Source organism: Astyanax mexicanus, chromosome 8 (assembly GCF_023375975.1).
Source record: "Astyanax mexicanus isolate ESR-SI-001 chromosome 8, AstMex3_surface, whole genome shotgun sequence".
In the NCBI taxonomy this organism is placed as follows: Eukaryota; Metazoa; Chordata; class Actinopteri; order Characiformes; family Acestrorhamphidae; genus Astyanax; species Astyanax mexicanus.
The window spans coordinates 52,799,096-52,818,270 of NC_064415.1; the positions used below are offsets into that span (position 1 = coordinate 52,799,096).

The window sequence follows — 19,175 nt, forward strand, 5'->3', positions numbered from 1 at the left end:
TATAATTAAACCTCTATTTTCTGGACTATTTTTATACATAAGGTTCACCGAATTATAAGATGCATTTTATGCGACACTAGTAACTAGTAGTAGGAACAGGGGTGTCGCCAAATTTTCCTTTAAATTTAACAGGTAAAGCTAAGCTAAGTTCAGTAAACAAAACTGTAACAAACGCTGGATGTTAATCTACACAGATTTCTCTCCATAAAACTGTTTATTTAGGTGAGTAAAATGCTTCCATTATTTGACAGAAGCTTAGATTTTCAGATTTACACTAAAGCTGGAGGATTAGCATCAGCATTAGCGGCTAACTCTTAGCAGTTAGCAGCTAGTGCCACGTGACAGCACTACACAGAGGAACCCTGAGTGTTCCAGTAAGCCAGGGCGATATTAGCTAGCAGTTTGTTCTATGTAGCTTGTTTTAACATGGCTTTTTGGTCAAATAAAGGATTTTAAGTTTTATTTCTTTTATTGTTGATGATTATGGCGTACAGCCAATGAAAACCCAAAAGTCAGTGTAAAGAAAATTAGAGTATCATAGGCAAGAATAGTTTGGGCAGTGTCCCAAGTCCTGCTGGAAAATGAAATCCGCATCCCCATTAAAAAAAAAAGTAATCATGACTCCATTGCTGTTACTGATTGTACTTCATTGGAGCATTTTATTGGTTGGTACTGACAAATGCACAACTTAGGAACTCTCTAGAAGACCTGCCTGATGTTTTGGAGATGTTCTGACCAAGTGTCTAGCCATCACAGTTTGGATCTTGTCAAATTGTCTCAAGAACATCGAGAAATCACTGGACTGTTTATCTACTTCTGTATAAAGCATGTAGATGCAACACTGTGACAGATGGCATTGGAACCAGATCATCAGTCATATTTATATTTATCTTGACCTTCTAATTGTACCTCCCACATACTCAGGTAGGTACTGTACATATATATTTACAGACACATCAAGGTTCAAATATATGTTGCTGTGAAACCAAACACGGTGAAATAAACATACAGCATAAACAACTGTATTAAAGAATCTGATACATCGTTTTTTTTTTACGTTCTGTAGTTCTGGACCAGAAGTTTAAATGAACCTGAGTTTAAATGTTAATGGAGTAATCTGTGTTTTTCTCGTTCTGTTCTGATGTTTCATAAGGAGAAAATGGTGTACCATGTGGGAGTCACATATGCACAATGAACTTCATGTTCATTAAAGAGTTTTTCTTTTTTTTTTTTTTTTCACGATGCTTGGCAACACTGCACATACAGTGGCGTGAAAAAGTATTTGCCCCATTCCTGATTTCCTAAATTTTTGCATGTTTGTCATACTTAAATGTTTCGGAACATCAAGCCAATTTAAATATTAGTCAAAGGCAACACAGGGAAACTCAAAATGCTATTTTTAAATGAAGGTTCAATTCAGCCATATTGGAAGACCATGCCACAGCATCTCAATCGGATTCAGGTCAGGACTTTGACTAGACCACTCCAAAGTCTTCATTTTGTTCTTCTTCAGCCATTCAGAGGTGGACTTGCTGGTGTGTTTTGGATCATTGTCCTGCTGCAGAACCCAAGTTTCTTTCAGCTTGAGTTTTACTGTTGGTATTATGTTCTTTTTCTGGAATGCAGTGTTTTTTTTTTACACAAGATGTACTGGAACACACACCTTAGTGTCCAAAGAGTTCAACTTTTGTCTCATTGGTCCACAGAATGTTTTCCCAAAAGTCTTGGGGATCATCAAGATGTGTTCTGGAAAATTTGAGACGAGCTTTAATGTTCTTTTTGCTCACCAGTGGTTTTCGTCTAGGAACTCCTCCATGTCGGCCATTTTTGCCCAGTCTCTGTCTTTCTGATGATGGAGGCATGAACACCTTAACCTTAACTGAGGCAAGTGAGGCCTGCAGTTGTTTAGATGTTTTTATGGGGTCTTTTTTTTTGTGACCTCTTGGATGAGTCGTTGCTGCGCTCTTGCGGTAATTCACCATTTGTGGACAATGGCTCTCACTGTGGTTCACTGGATTGCCAAAGCTTTATAACACTTTCCAGATGGATAGATCTCAATTACCTTCTTTCTCAATTGTTCCTGAATTCCTTTGGATCTCTGCGTGATGTGTAGCTTTTAGGGATCTTTTGGTGGACTTCACTTTGTCAGGCACTTTGTCCTATTTAAGTGATGTCTGGTGATGCCAGGCCTGGGTGTGGCTAGAGACAGTGTACTCAGGTATCAGAAACCACAGTGACGGTATGTTTTGAGGGCAATCACTTTTTCACACATGGTCATGTAGGTTTAGATTTTTTTTTCTCCATTAATTATAAACACCATTTAAAAATAGGATTTTGTGCATTTTTGTGTGACAAACATTAAAAAAAAAAAAAAAAAAAAAATTAGGAAATCAGGAAGGGGCAAACACTTTCTCACACCACTGTAGCTATGCACAAAAAAAACACAGGGATGGCAGGCCTTGGCGAGGATGTATTGTTGGTGGTTGTTGAAGAGCTGCAAGGATTAGACTAAGCCTTCCAGCTCCCACAAACACACACCAGAGACACCAGTGATCTCCCCAAGGGTATGCAGAACACACAGGACCATGGGAAGGAGAATCGGGCTCCCAGAGAAAGGAAGGTGTAGCGGAGAGGTGAAGAGAAAGCTGACAGAATGAGGAATGATCTGCGGTGGAAGAGGACCAATCATTTTTCTTGTTTGTTTTATGCAAGCTTTAGGAGAAGTAAAGGGGCACCCCGGCCAAAATGAAAAATGTAACCATCACTACTTCTGTTGTAAACACGCTCAATCACCTCCTACACCAGTGTCAGGGTCGTGCTTTCTGTTAGATCCTCCGCTTTACAGGGAAAAAACAGCTTCTGATGCAAGAGGGAGAAGCAGTTTTTGAGAACTTCTGATCTAAATCACATTAATATTACTGTTACTGTTACTTTTAGACCTGAATTTGCCTCAATGATGGAATTTTTTTTTTTTTTTATTTCCATTGCATTGGAAGCACGAGTGTAATATTTCATATTCATATCATATCATATTGACCTTTTTTTTTTCTTTTTATAAAACACTCATCTCTAAACAGTAGAAAAACACAATTAAAATGTATTCTAAATCACATGAATTAACCCCTCCTACTATCCTTCAAATTAGTAACACCCTTTATTATCTGGGTCAAATATGATTCCAGCAATTTAAACCTCCAAAAAATGATTATAATTCCAGATAATTAAACATGTTATCAAATTCCAGCGTTTTTTTATGTTTATTTGACAAAATATCAGTGGTTCTGGTGTTATTATAATTATATAAGTGTTTTATTGGTATTTTATAAGTATTTTATTAGTATTATTAAGTATTGTGTTGTTTAGTCAAGGCTAAACAATAATGTTGAGTGAACTCAACATTATTATTACACAAATATGTGTAAGATACTGACATTTCTTATTTTTTATGTCAATAAAACAGCCTAATAAAACAGACATTAAGGTTGTGAATAAAACTGTAATTCTTGGAAAAAAAGGCAAATAAACGCTGGATGTTAATCTATGCAGATTTCTCTCCTGAAAACTGTTTATTTAGGTGAGCAAAGCACTTCCGATTATTTACAGTAAGCTTAGATTTCCAATATTTTGTCCATGAGTAACCTCTAGCCATGGGTAGCAGCGCTAGTCAGCCATGGTTAGCAAAAGCTCAGCAAGCTAGCATTGCGCTTAGCAATGCTAATACCGCTCCAGCCTCAGCACTAGATTTTAAGATCAAAAACTGCATTCTTTGTGTGTTTGATCACAGGCACGCCCCCAGCAGCCACCGTGGTTATAGTGATGTGCATCGCCGCCCTAGTGGTCATTGTCGTCCTGGGCATCTACCGCATCCATACTACCCACCAGGAAGCTCCAAAAGAAGATGAGGAGGGAGGGAAGGAGCCGGAAATGGACTGGGATGACTCAACCCTCACCATCACGGTCAACCCTATGGAGGTACGTAGAGATGGGATAATACTGTTATGACCTGGTCAAGGGTCAGGACCCACCAGAAAGTGATGATATTGGGCTCACCCAATCAAACATCAAAACGAATGCTGTAGATGGAATGAAACAGAAAGACTTTTATTGAGAAAAAATGGGGAAACTTTTTTTTTTCAAAGATATATAACAAACTGCAGCCAAACAGAGAGCAAAATGGATGTGCCTGGTTGGTCTGAGCAGGATGTTTTTCCAGGTCGTGAAATGGGAGGAGCCTAAAACATCTCTGTTTAGCTCAGTCTTGGTAGACTGTAGACTGCAAAATGGACACAAATAGACCGTGGTAGCAAAACTTGTCTCATAAAATTGGACATGTAGTTAAAACTCAATGAAATCCCGCCAAAAGTGTGCACTAGCTTGTGCCACAGTTTCTTAAAGATGTTTATTTTATCTACTAATAATTTGAAAAACGACTAGACAATTACAAATCCAAGCAAATAAGTCCTTTAGTCATGCCTATTTAATTTGTGTAGGGAAGTGAGGGGTTAAATTACATAGATCCTTTGTTTTCCCCAATCAGAACTCTGCCACCTCTACAGAATGCTGTTGATTGATGGTCCAGCTGTGTTTCAGTAAAGAATGATGTGCACAGTTTGTTGTTTTCTACAAGTAGACAAACTTCTCTGTTTGTTTCCATTGGAAAGTTGAGTTGTAACTACCTCCACCATGTTTGAAGGCTGTTCTTTTTTCTGACCGGCTCACAAGAGGGAGTCTTTAAACAATTGTTCTGGGATGGCACTGCCTAGTAACCAGAAGCAACAGACACCAAAGTGCCAAAGCCTCTTGGCAGGGGGCTTAATTGAGTCTTAGGAGAAGGGCATGTTTGTATGGAGGAGAGGACTCAGGGGGTGTGGCAGGGCTATGAGGCAGTGCCCAATGGACTTGCTTAGGGGAAAATGCTCTGAATAGAAACACGTGGATCAGGGAAACAGCCTAGCCAGCAGCAGCAGTAACAACAGCCTCTGTAGACACAGCTTTGGTTGGATCCATCCAATCCCAGAGTCCTTTTTACTCTCATCTCTGTGAACTGGAAAGTAGGCGAAGGGAGAGGATTGGTAGAAGAGAAGAGGCAATAGATAGTAGATGTTTGTGTGGTATTAGTTTAAGCCATAGACTGTGTATAGCTGGACAGAGCATCGTCTCTCAAAAGTGAAGCCACCACAGGTCGGGCGCCCCCTGCTGTTCGGTTGCAGAAAGCTGTGTAACCCCACCCATCCCCATAGGTTTCAATGGCAAAACAGACAACTTTCAATCACGTTTTTTTTTTTGTTTTCCAATATACTGTAATTCTACCTCCATTATTTAAATGCAACAGCTAGTGTAACCTCTGCTTATATTGTGAGATTTTTATATGCCCACAGAATTCGTTTTTTAAAACGTTTTTTTATTCAGCTCTATTCAAAAAGGTGTGGTTATTGTAAAAAAAAAAGGGCTGGGTTACACCTAGCCAGGGTGGGACCAGTGACTGTATGGGTGGGACCATAGACTGTGTGTATAGCTCTGTGGAGGCAGCCCTCAGGGGCGGGGTTATTCAAATGAGTAGGCTGTTTCTCCACCACAGTCTTTCTCCCTTCTCTGGTCTCTACTGCGCAGACTCTACTGGTGGTTTCAGGATCGCCAACATGGTGGAAGATTTTGGCTTCATTTTCATTGAATGAACGGGAACGGCGACACGGCGTCCATCTTTTTTTACACAGTCTCTGGTTTAAGCAGATCATTTAAGCACCAATTAATGCAGAAATCCAAGTAATCCCAAAGGGTTCACATATTGTACTTTTCCTGCAACTGTATATAAACTGCATAAGTCAGGCATTATGTGTCATTATGATTGCTGTCAATACTTGAATCTGATTAACCACATGTCATTTAACATGTGATATGACATTCACCTCTTTAGGGGCCATCTATGTAATGCTGCAGACCGGAGCCACCAGTGGGCGTGGCTAAAGGGCTGATTATGTGTCAATCATTTTTGACTGAAGCCAATCAGATACAATAGCACGAAACAATAGCACATAAATGTGTTTAAACCGTTAATTTAGTATTTTGTAAAATACTTATACACATTCAGCTTCACGGCTGTTCATAAGTTTAAATCGCGCTACGTTTAACCAGTAGCACGGCAGTTTCCGCCTTCTTTTGACCGATCTGTTAAGGTGATTGGCTGCAGTAAAAAATGATGGACAGCTAAGTCTGTCTGATGATTGGCTTAATAAAAAGTGATTGACAACGAAAGTGTAGTATCTGATTGGCTGCAGTCGAAAATGATTGACACATGCTCCGCCCTTTAGCCACGCCCACTGGGGCTCCGGTCTACAGCATTACCCTTCTCTTAGGGGCAGCACAATACAGTATATTTAATAATTAATTAAGATCTTCATAGTCTGAAAAAAGTAAGACTCTTAGTTCATTCATACATTTTAATATGCTTTGCGTTGGCAATATGGTCACATGCACAATGCCCTGATTTTACAGTAGATATTTCCGCAATAAAAAAAAAATCTGATGTAATACAAATGAGAGATGATGTAATCTATGGCTTGATTCGATGAGACGAGGCATTTCATCATATAAAAGATTTCAAAAATCACTGCTGTTTGCTGCTGTTTTAACGGTTTTAATGGCATTTTTATTTTTTTTTACTTGACAGAACATCAGCGGCTCTCAAAGCGCCGGAGAGATCAGGGAGGAAGAGGAGGAGCTTGAGGAGGAAGAGGAAGACGACGAGGATGAAGAGGAGCTGGCTGGAGATCAGACCAGCGGCGAATCGGAGGACAGTGAGGAAGACGAGCAGACGGAAGTGAAGGGCAAAGTGAAGGGCAAACTGGAATGGGACCCCTCTACGTTACCCTATTAACAACCCTCCTTAATCTACCACACACACACACACACATACATACACACACACACATATACAAACATATACAGAATATATATACACACAGTCACATGATGCAAACATGTGCACACACACACATGTACACATTTAATGCCCTCTCACACACACAAACACACAAATACACAACACACACACACACACACTCCACACAGATACCAGAAATTGTTGCCTGATAAATCAAAAATCCTTCATTTATTATTGAACTGACCCACCCTGACCATAACGCGCACGTTCGCTGCCACACTCTCTATCTCTCTCTCTCTTTCTCTCTCACACACACACACACACACACACACACACACACTACACGGCGTCCTCTAATGCAATGTCTCCCTCTGCTGGTCAACAATGGAATTGCACCCACATATCTACACTCAAATCAAAGAGCTACTGTTAAGTTGTTTAAGCAGCCTAATCTTAACAGGTCTGAGAACAGCAAAGACTAATCCAGCGCAGTGTAATGGCATTAACAGGCAACGTATGGATGCACAAGAACTGATTAAAGGGAAACTCTGCTGTTATTTCTTTTTTATTTTTTGTTTTTGTTTTTTCGTCTCGCAAAATTTCCGCATAATCCACTAATTCAGATGTTGACAAAGTCATTCAGAGTGGGGTTTAAAATGAAATGGTTCAAACAGTGATGCTACCACCACCACGTTTTATACACTAGGTAGGGATGATGATAAAATAGGAGCAGAACTCGAAGGATAAGTGCTCATTGTGGACTATTTGCCTTACAGAACCATTTAGGACAGCTTCTTTTTGCACATATTTTACGATTCGGTTTGTTTTCACACCTGTGCTTTCTGCTCCAGTTAAACCAAGCTTGTTTTCCACCCTTAGTTTGGACCAATATAAATACAGCAAACACACTCAGATGGTTCTGTACTGGTTTGTTTGTGGTGAGAACATGATCTGACCTGATCTGATCTCATTTCTACCCAATTGTATTGTACAAGTTTGAGCTAACCAGCTAGCTGTTGTTCTCATGGATCAGTTTAACCTGTCTTTTTAAGTTAAACTGCACAGAAATACACACTCTTCCAGAACAGAGAAGCGTCTTACCATTTTCAATTTCAGGTTGTTAAGTGGTTAGGTGGTTCCCTTTTCCTTATGCAAATTGTGCAAAAACAATTTAATTGCTTAAATTTAACCAATTAACGACACTTTTTTTCACAGCATTTTTGTTAATTTTCTGCCTGATATTACACTCCTTCATTTTTTTAAGAGGATTTATGATCTTTTCAAGCATTGTATATACCAGAACAAATGACCTATATTACATTAATCAATCTAATCAAACATTTATCTAGGATATATGATCATCAACCACCTTGAATAGCACAGTCGTTACTTAGCAACACCTAGCAACCGAACTATGTCTACATGACACAGTAAAGGCCAGTGTATGCTTCTGCATCAAACCTACAGTGTAGCCTATGCGTATACAGCAAAAGTGTTGAAACAATTTAAACCACAAATGCAGGAATGTGTGGGCGGGAATGCAAAGCCTGGCGGACCAATCACAGCTGCGGCTCGTGCACATCGAGCTACGACATAGGCTACAGTGTAGAAGTATAAATTGGCCTTAAATGGTAGGTGGCAGCACAGATCTTAACCCTTTAAGATCAAGAAAAGAGAATTCCACTGAAAAAAAACATGTCAACCACCTGGAATAGCACCTAGCAACAGAGCAGGTTCCTTCGGAAGAGGTTGTTTCCCACCAGAACTCTGAACAAACTGAACCCTGAATGACTTTGCTGATGTTTAAGACTCGATTATGCAGAAATTTTGAAATGTAGGTGGACTTCCCCTTTAACAAAATCTCAAAATCAACATCTCGGGGATGTTTTTTGCCTTTTGCTGAAGAATTAGATTAACAACGTCTTAACATCATACTAACGTACTAACATCTTAACATCAGGTTGCTTGTCGTTCTTTTTTTTTTTCTTTTTTTTCAGAAACACGCTGACCCTTTGGAAGTGACATAGCTTGGGATGTGTGCGGCGTCGCGTTTCGTTTCTTTATCTCCTTCCCTTTCCTTTCTCTACTAACAAATAACACAGAAGATTGCATTTGTTTGCAATGTGAAATACTTTCGATTGTTTTTTGCAATTAAAAAATCTCTATTTTTCTTTCATTTGAAATCTAGCAGAAATGTTTATTTTAGATCCTCGGAGAGAGATTGTTTTCGTTCGGCGCGTTTGTCTTTAACAGAGGTATATTTAAAAGAAAAAAATCTTAAAAAAAAAAAAGAGAGAACTTATTGGGAGACACGAGAAAAGACGTCTAACTCTTTTTTGATAGGTTTTCTTTGCCTGTCTTCTTTCTGTTTGAACTCTTTAGACTCTGTGGTCATAGATGAAGGAGTGGCTGTACAATTTTATATGCCTGTCTTCTGTAAATAGAGTAGAGTAGTCAAAATGGTCTCCCACATCCCTCATGTTCCCGCCTCCCTCGTCCAATCACCTTCCCATCCACCCACTCGCCCACCCGCCCCCATGCTACCTGGTTTCGTGTCCACACTTGCTTGCTGTAGAGGAAATCTGGCTCCTCTTTCTCTGTGTGTTAGCAGCTGACCTGTCTACTTCTGTCCTTCAGTCTATTTCTATGTTTTAACATTGGTTTTAACATGCGGTCAAAACAACATGAAAGCACCTCAGGTCTTTGAACAGTAGGTATTTGGACAGTGACCTGAATGTGGTCATTTTGCTTCTGGACACAACCACAGCATGGATTCCCAGTCAATCTTGTGTCCATGTGGAGCTCACCTGGGTTAGATGGGTTCCAATAGTATCTCCAATAGGATCTCTAAATCCTTTGGCGGCCCAATCCTTGGAGGCCATTTCCATATGATTAATAAAAATCATAATTCTATATGATTCCATCAAGGCCCCTCAAGAAGTGTGCAACCTAGAGGTTGGGTTGCCATGTTAAACCACTCCTGGTCCAATCACTGATATCCACATGTTGGTGGGTGGTGGTTCCTAGTTGAGCTATCCATGGAAACTCATCCTCAGTGTCGTCACATCAAAAACAGTGTATCTTCATGGTTACCTTCGTTCTTAGTTTTTTGAATTCCATTATGAATGGACCAATCGAAAAGCTCCAAAAGCTGCATAGATTGACCTCCACTGAAAATAGCAGATTTTTAATCATGACTTTTTATTAAAAGTTTTATAGACAAGATACAGTTGCAGAAGTACAGTACAGTAAACAGACAATGTTTGACTACTATTCCTTTTAAATCCCGTCCACGTCCACCCCAACCCCGCCCACATATACCCCACCCAACCACGCCCATGTCTCCCCCACCCAACCATACCCACACCCACCCAACCACCCCCACGTCCATCCCACCCCTGCCAGGTCCATCCCACCCCTCCCACGTCCATCCCACACCTCCCACGCCCTCCTCACCAACCCCACCCACGTTCACCCCACCTAGCCCCGCCCAAGTCCACCCCACAATGCCCAAGTCCATCCCACCCCTTCCACGCCCTCCCCACCCCACCCCACCCAACCCCGCCCACAGCCACCCCACCCACAGCCACCCCACCCCTTCCACGTCCATGCTACCCCACCCCACCCCTTCCACGTCCATCCTACCCCTCCTACCCCAATACAGTTGATGTTCTTCCAAAGGGCAATTGGGAGCCTAGGTAAATGTGCGCATGTTAAAAGCAGTGTTAAAATGAAGGGTCTCTCTCTCTTTCTCTGTCCTTCACTGTCTTATTCTGTTTCCCGTCAAAAAGAGGAGGAATCCATCTTGTGTTTCACAGTGTCAGCGTAGGCAGAAGTGTTTGCAAGAGCACTGAAGAAATGTTTAAACAGCACAGTTTATTCCACAAAATCAAACTTAATGTTTAAAGTACCAATTTAAAGTCCCTTTTTACACCTGGTCACTTCATGTGTCTTGAGTATCAGGATTATAGCTGGATAAAACCAAACCACATAAATGTATACAAGTGTAAACACTCCCAAAAGAAATTTAAAGATACAGATACTAATCCCATCACTCAAACTAATAAAGAAGATGACCTGAGACGCATTTAAACTGATACAAATCTGATCACTTACCCCACTACATGAGGTGGTCTGAGACACATTGAAAATGGATATGAATCTATTAACTCAAATCACTTCAAAAGGTGATCTGAGATGGGTTTATACTGATACAAAACTGATTACTCAAATAATTTCAGGAAGTGATCTGAGACACGTTGAAAATAGATATAAATCCAATCCCTCAAAACACTTCAAGATGTGGTCTAAGATTCATTTTAAACTGGTACAAATCGAATCTCTCAAACCATTTCAGGAGGTGGTCTGAGACACATTTTAAACAGATACAAATCTAATAACTTAAACCACTTCAGGAAATGATCTGAGACACATTGAATTCAAATGTCAATCAATCACTCAAACCACTTCAGGAGGTGATCAATGGGTGATCTGAGATACATTGAAAATTGACATGAAACCAATCTCCCAAACCATTTCAGGAGGTGATCTGAGACCACTTCAGGAGGTTGTATGAGGCATACATGTAAACTAATACAAATCTGATCTTCCAGACCACTTCAGGAAGTGGTCTAAGACAAATCCATGCAAAAAAATATATGATCAGATTATTTTAGTCTGATTATCAGATATGCATTTGACTCCGAAGTATGAATGCATGTGGTTAAAATCTTGTCAGGATACAATTCCTAAACAAATCACATGAATTGACCAGGTGTAAACAGGTTCATAGTCATAGTGAATAATCCAGATTCAGGTAATGTATGCGATGTAAAAGGCATCACACTTTCCATACACAAGTTTTCCATTTAAAGAATGCAACTGTTTTTGAGTCCCTGTGAGAGAAGTCATTGAGGAAGTGGCTGACGTAGTGACGAGGCTACTGTAGCCGAGATCTGCTCGTAATTTCCCGCAATTTCTCGTAATTTCGGATTTAGATAGGAAAGCTGCTTTTTATTTTGGGTTTTATTTTGGATTTGTGCATCGGGTTACATGTAATGTCTGTAGCAGTGGTTAGGATATCACCGTTTCTTCATCCGCCATGACTCCTGTGCTTGTGATGTCATTGTTGTGAGACCCAACCCATTCAACCCCCCACCCCCCCGGTCATGCCTACGTTCGGCTAGATCTTTTTACCACGTGTGTAATAGAAGAAGAAGAAGAATAAAAAAAAACCATAAATAAATAAATAAATAAAGAAGAAAAATCTTTTTGAAAAAAAAAAAGATTGACCCTGTAAAATCATGTAAGACTATTCTTTTATATATGTTTTTCTCTCTTTTTTGTTTTGTAAAGGTTTGGGTTTTACTCTTTCTTTGGTGGTCACTGCAGCACTTTCTGTACATTGACCAATAAAGACTTTCCTTAGAATGAGTGAAAGCGTCTCTTTTTTTTCCCTACCTTCCCGAAGCCGAACTGAAGCTGCTCTGAGGAAAACAATTCGGAATAACAAATCGCCAACAGATTTTCTGTCAGGCCCCCCGAGCTTGAAAAAGGTAGGAAACGGCAGGAAAATCGTAAAACAGATTAGAGATTTGCTACGCTGTCAAGACTTCTAACCTTAAATCTGTATTCGTCATGCGTTTACAGTTCTTTTACTGGAGTGGTTCATTATGACAGAGGGCCATTCTGACAGGCCAGTTAATGAGGTCATAAAAAGGCCATTCGCTTACACCCAGGCATGGCACCTCTGCTGACTATAGCTTCCGCTGTTTACCACAACATGACAGCATAGTTAGCAACCAGAGACAGCTGTGTAATGTCCACTTACAGGTCCGGGTTATGCTTGGTGGAAGCTTGAGAAAATGACGAAATTTGAAGCAAAAACCCAAAACTCCAGGTCTATATCTAATATGATCATAATATGATCATTGCAACCCAACATCGGTCTATTTTTATGCCTTTGCTTTGCTTTAAAAAGCAAAGACACTCATGATTACAGTATATCTACGTCGAAAGGTGTTGTGGTCTGGAAGTGTGGTGTGTTCAGGTAAACTTCTGGCATATTGCCATATCTTGTCAACGGAAAAAACACAAGTGAGCCACTGACTGATTTAAACCCGGACAACAATCAACAGTCAGTTGTTCATTGCTATCTTGGCACAAAAGGACATGCTGAAGTGCACAAACCCAACTTCAACAATAAACAGACTTTAAACAAAAATAGCATTGCTGTTCACGCAGAGAAAACATGTTTATATTAATAAAGAGTTCAGAAATCAATATTTGGTGTAATAACCCTGTTTTTTAATTACAGTTTGCATTCATCTTGGCATCATGTTCTCCTCCACCAGTCTTACACACTGCTTTTGGATAACTTAATGCCTTTACTCCTGGTGCAGAAATTCAAGCAGTTCAGCTTGATGGTTTGATGGCTTGTGATCATTCATCTTCTTACTGATTATATTCCAGAGGTTTTTAATTTGGTCCCTTTTTTCCAGAGCAGATATATATATATATATATATATATATATATATATATATATATATATATATATATATATATATATATACATGGGAACAGTATGCAAAATGCAAATGAAAAACACCACATTTTTCTTTAAATTTTATTTTATTTTTATGTTTTAATAAACTTCATTTATTACTATACATTCACTCATGCATTTCAGGCTTACAACACATTCCAAAACAGTTGGGAAAACATGGGTGTCCCTGGAAAAGATGTTATCATAAAGGCAGCATATATATTTTATATATATTTATATAATTAATTTTCTGAAAATTGATTTTTTTTTTTCAAAATTGAAAACCTCTGGAACATAATCAGTAGGAAGATAAATGATCACAAGCCATCAAACCAAACTGAACTGCTTGAAATTTTGCACCAGGAGTAAAGGCATAAAGTTATCCAAAAGCAGTGTGTAAGACTGGTGGAGAGGAGAACATGATGCCAAGATATATGTGTGTGTGTGTGTGTGTGTATATATGTGTTGAGCTAAGATCACAATGTTTTTGAAAGCTTTTCAACCACATTGACCATCAAAGGTCAGCTAAGACCATTTGAAACCATCTACCAGCAGGAACTAAACCATCCTGACTGTGGTATTGTTTATGAAAAGCATTGTTTTATCAGTAAAACGTGATTCTTCCACTGCCATTTTTGGATGGTACCCACGCGATGACAGATGGAGCTCCCTAATATCCAGAAACAAGACACCCTGAGCTCAGAACCTGGCGTAGAGGAGCATGTCTTCATGAAGGGAATGGAGACCTGCTGCTATGAAGCAGCTTCCTCACACGGGGAACCGAATACACCTTCCGTAAGCGTTCCGTGAATCAGCCAGTGGAGCGATCTGTGCTCCATATGCAGCCAGAACATCATTAGCACTCGCAGACAGGTGGCCCTTTCAGAGACTCTGCTCCTGCCTCTGCTCCATCAGCGCGAGCACGCTCAGCCCAGATTCAGACTAATTTCCTGCTTCCAGGTGTACATTTGTTCTTTGTTTCTGCACTTGTGCACAGAAGGCCTGGAGAGGAGGCTGCAGATCCAGGCACAACAAAGTACACCTTGCACTAGGGCTGCACGATATCGCAAGAATTTTACAGGGGTTGTACAATGAAACTGAAACACCTGTCATTTTAGTGTGGGAGGTTGCATTAATTGCACATTGCACCAGTAAGAGTATCAATGTATCAAGAATGTATCAAGAGCCACGGTATCCAGGGTAATGTCAGCATACCACCAAGAAGGACCAACCACATCCAACAGGATTAACTGTGGACGCTGTAAGAGGAAGCTCTCTGAAAGGGATGTTCGGGTGCTAATCAGACATTTAAATCGCTTTTTAAAAGGTGAATAAGAGCATTTTTCTGGCATTAAAAGTGTGAATTCAGCTGTAACCGGAAACATCTGTGCCGCAAAACTGTGCTAAACTGTGGTGCACAGCTTTTAAAACGTGGCCACGTTTACAAGCACGTGGATGGAGCAACCATATGGATGGAGGCCATGTGGTTATCTCGTATTTACTCCTGCCCCCCTCGCGCTTCCCGGGCGGCAGCAGGCTGTCACTCACACATAGACACAGAGACAGCGCTGTGTATCTTCTTCTGGATTAAGTCAACAATAATCAAAACATTGCAACATGGCGCGTAATCGAATCTCAGTTAAATAAAGTGAATTTTAGTTAAATAATAGCAGTGAAGTGAAAGAAAATAAATGTATGCGATGATGTGTTGTTTGCTTTGGGCCTCATCTAGCCAATCAGAGAAGAGAAGGCTGTGATGTCACACACATACAGGCACCCCACACACAAAACTGGTGCCTTTTAACCAGGGAAGAGAAGCTGAAAATGACAGAATATGGATTTATCCTCTTAAGCTCCAAGCCTATTTTTACCAATTTACATACTCACATTTGAAGGCCTTTCACTCTATTATTAAATAAATCACAGGCAATTTTATGAATTAATATTACTTAGAAGCCTTTACACAATTCATTTAAGACACTTTAATTATTCAATTAAACATGTAATGGCCAAAATATGGTAAAAACCAGGACATTTTTAGGCGCTTTTCAGATTTTCTATTTTTTTTTTTTTTTTTGCAGACACATAAAATGACCTTTTTATATGTATGAAGTGTTTTGGCAGATCTACATTTTGCTATAATGTGTTTACAATCATCATATAAAAGCATAAACTGCTCCCCTTTACTGGTTTGATACTGTAGAGCTCTGAACCTGGTATGGTCCTTTCTTTCTCCAAAGGATTGGAAACTTTATAAGAATAAAAACTACCATTTTTGTAAGTCATTTTGCAGTAAAGAGGGTGTTTTTGTATGTTTTACTCCTACAGAAACAGAAAATCGCGGTGTCTGTTGAACAGAGCTCTGCCTGCCCAGTGGGAACTCTCTGGCAGTCAGAGTCTGTGGCCGACCAGCCCCCACCTTCCCTTTCAGCTGGCAGAACTCGGCACCTGGTTGGCTGACAGAGCTCATTTACATATCGTCGTGTCCAGTAGGCTTTGCTCTTACAGGAGATCGGCGGGACTTGGTCGAGCGGTCAATAATGTGCTTTTAATAAAGCGTTAAATTATTATTATTTTTTTTTCTGCCTTAAATTATTTCAGGCACTGGTTGGATATTAGTGAGGGTTACGCAAATGTGAAAATTATGATTCAGAATTATCATAAGCAAGCCGTATTTCGCCCTGAATGTTTATTTCCTGAAAGGAGATACTGCTAATTCGGCTAGATAACCGAAAAGCAGAGATTCTAAGCTTTAAAATGGCATATTGGGTGTCTATATTGAACCTATAATTATTCATAAACACAGCCAGATATTCAATATTACATTACACCAGGGCGTGTTAAGAGGTTATAGAACTATGCGTACAGTAGATGACAATGAGGCTGATTAAAAATCAACTTTTAAATCTTAAAACTTATGATTGCCTCTTTTTTTCTTTTTTTTTTTGCCCAAAGAAGGGCTGAATGCGTTGAAGAAAAGTGCTAGTGGACACGTGCCGTGAAGCCGTAAAGCCATAAAGCCTTCACCACACAGCCTTTTATACTGATGTAAATTACTTACCAGCTAGAAACATAAAAAAAAAACTAACTCTCGCCGTTTGAAAATACATCTTAGTTTGCTGTATTGTGAGAATGTGGGGGAATTAAGACAAACACAGCAGACCCAGTGTGAGCATTTCCGCTGGAGTAAGCTGTTCTCCGAGCGAGTGCATGTGTTCTCTCCTCCGTCAGCACTGTGTGATATGCAAGCTCAGGTCTTATCACAGGAAACACTTGGCACACAACAACAACAGTTAATTACTTTTCCTTTTCCCTGCCATATTGACAGTTATTACACATATATATATTTACTCTATTTCTTGTTCCGACTGCGGAGAGCTTAGCAGATCTCATCACAGGGCGGACTTTATGATTTTCATAATGGAGCTGATTAGGAGCGTCGTGTCGCTCTGATTTGAGGTTAATTGAGGTTAATTGGTTTTACGGTGGAGGATGTGGTGGTACAATGGAGTGAAACCGGCAAACAGATCATTTAGAGGCTGATTGGTTTGTTTACTTATTTGCTGATACTTTATAAAGTATAACACGTTTGTGTGTATTATGAAGAGGTTATATAGAAGTAGATATATAGAGAAGAATATACAGCTCTGGAAAACAAATTAACCACATTAGACCACTTCAGTTTCTGAATCAGTTTCTCTGATTTTGCTGTTTATAGGTGTATGTTTGAGTAAAATTAATATTGATGTTTTATTCTATAAAAAAAAAAATTATCCCAAATTCCAAATAAAAATATTGTCATTTAGAGCTTTTATTTGCAAAACAAAAGAGAAATAACAAGCTTTCAGACCTCAAATAATGCAAAGAAAACAAGTTCATATTCATAAAGAGTTCTAAAAGTTCAGAAAACAATATTTGGTGGAATAACCCTGGTTGTTTTTTAATCACAGTTTTCATGCACCTTGGCATCATGTTCTCCTCCACCAGTCTTACACACTGCTTTTGGATAACGTTATGCTGCTTTACTCCTGGTGCAAAAATTCAAGCAGTTCAGCTTGTTGGTTTGATGGCTTGTGATCATCCATCTTCCTCTTGATTATATTTCAGATGTTTTCAATTTGGTAAAATCAAAGAAACTCATCATTTTTTTAAGTGGTCTCTTATATTCTGGCATAAAGTTATCCAAAAGCAGTGTGTAAGACTGGTGGAGGAGAACATGGTGCCAAGATGTATGAAAAAAATCTGTGATTAAAAACCAGGGTTATTCCACCAAATATTTGGTGATTTCTGAACTCCTAAAACATTATGAATATGAAGTTCTTTGAGGTCTGAAAGCTCTGCATCTTTTTCTTTTTTGTTATTTCTCATGTTCTTATATTTTAAATGCTCTAAATGACAATATTTTTATTTGGAATTTGGGAGGAATGTTGTCCGTAGTTTATAGAATAAAACAACAATGTTCATTTCACTCAAACTTATACCTATAAATAGCAAAATCAGAGATTTTTTTTTTATTTCCAGAGCTGTAGTTCATGGACACAAGTAGTATATTTATAGTAAATACACAACTTTTTCACAACCGACACCAAGAACTGATCTCAGAGCAGCACAGTGACCATATGTATTTTACTTTACCAGTCAGGCCTAAATGTTTCCTCTATTTTAACTCCTGTAAGGAAGCGCAGTGTCTGAGATAAGCCACGCTGTATCAGTATTCCAGGGCAGGCGCAGTTTTTAACAGGGCATGACAGCACGTGGCCTCCCTTCTCCAAAACCTCTCGCGCCCAGCAGGAGATAAATGGCCTCACGAGTGTATGTTATAGATTACGGCCGCAGAGGGAAGATTTCCAGCCCAGTAATTGTCAGAATGGATAAGCCGCTACAAGGCCAGAATTTCGCCGGAGAGGAGCTGCAGTGTGTAATTTATTGTGTGGAAATCAATGAAATATAAAAGAGGGCGTGGATGTGACGGCGCAGCTCCTGATGAAAGTCCTGCTTTTTGAAGCTTAAAAGAAAACGTACAAAAAGTAAATGTGCTTCAACTAACAATAGATGCAATACATTTCATTGGATCAAAGCAATTAAAGCAATGGACTTGCTTCTATGTATATGCATGCAATGCATGCAGTACAGCAGTACAAAGGTTAGCAGATTGTTCTAAAGAACCGTTTAAAAAAACAGAAGCATCAACTGCAACTAACACCCTCAGACAGCAGAGGGCAGCCTTTGATCTTCTATGTACAGATAAATCAAGACAATCTGTATTTCTGACCTTCTGATCTTATCGTATAATTTGCTGTATTTTAATGCAAAGCAATGCAAAAAAAAAAAAAAAAAAAATTTATCACTGAGCGCTTTCTCTTTCATCTCTTAGTGACGATGCACAATTAGTGCATGTTGATTACAGGAGCTGCACGATGAATCATTTTCAAAGCTTTATACTGCACTTCTGCTGGAGTCAGCACTTACTGTAATGCTTTGTTTGGTTCAGTTCAGGGTCAGGAAAGTTGGTGGGTAAATGAATGAAGATCATGCATTCTAAAGTTGGGCATACGCTGTACAGTATTTTCAATCGTTGACTCAGCTCTAGCTCAAACTCAACTCAAACTGTATGACTTATTTACAGGGTTTAAAGGTTTGGATGCTCACACTGTATGTCCATATCCAACACATTGGGCTTGTGTATGTGGAACCACAATCAAAAGTAAAAAGAAGATAAAGAAATAGTAGAAAAACCTGAAAGAACCACA

General features: G+C 39.4%; 1 protein-coding gene across 1 annotated transcript in view; it reads left to right on the forward strand.

Annotated features, from left to right (window-relative positions):
- Positions 1-12,313, forward strand: part of clstn2a (calsyntenin 2a) — a 384,778-nt gene extending 372,465 nt beyond the window's left edge. The window contains exons 16-17 of the mRNA XM_022677952.2: positions 3,785-3,972; positions 6,668-12,313. Of these exons, the coding sequence (XP_022533673.2) occupies positions 3,785-3,972; positions 6,668-6,874 (395 nt within the window). The 3' untranslated portion in view covers positions 6,875-12,313. The remainder of the gene's footprint in view (positions 1-3,784; positions 3,973-6,667) is intronic.
- The last annotated feature ends 6,862 nt before the right edge of the window (positions 12,314-19,175 follow it).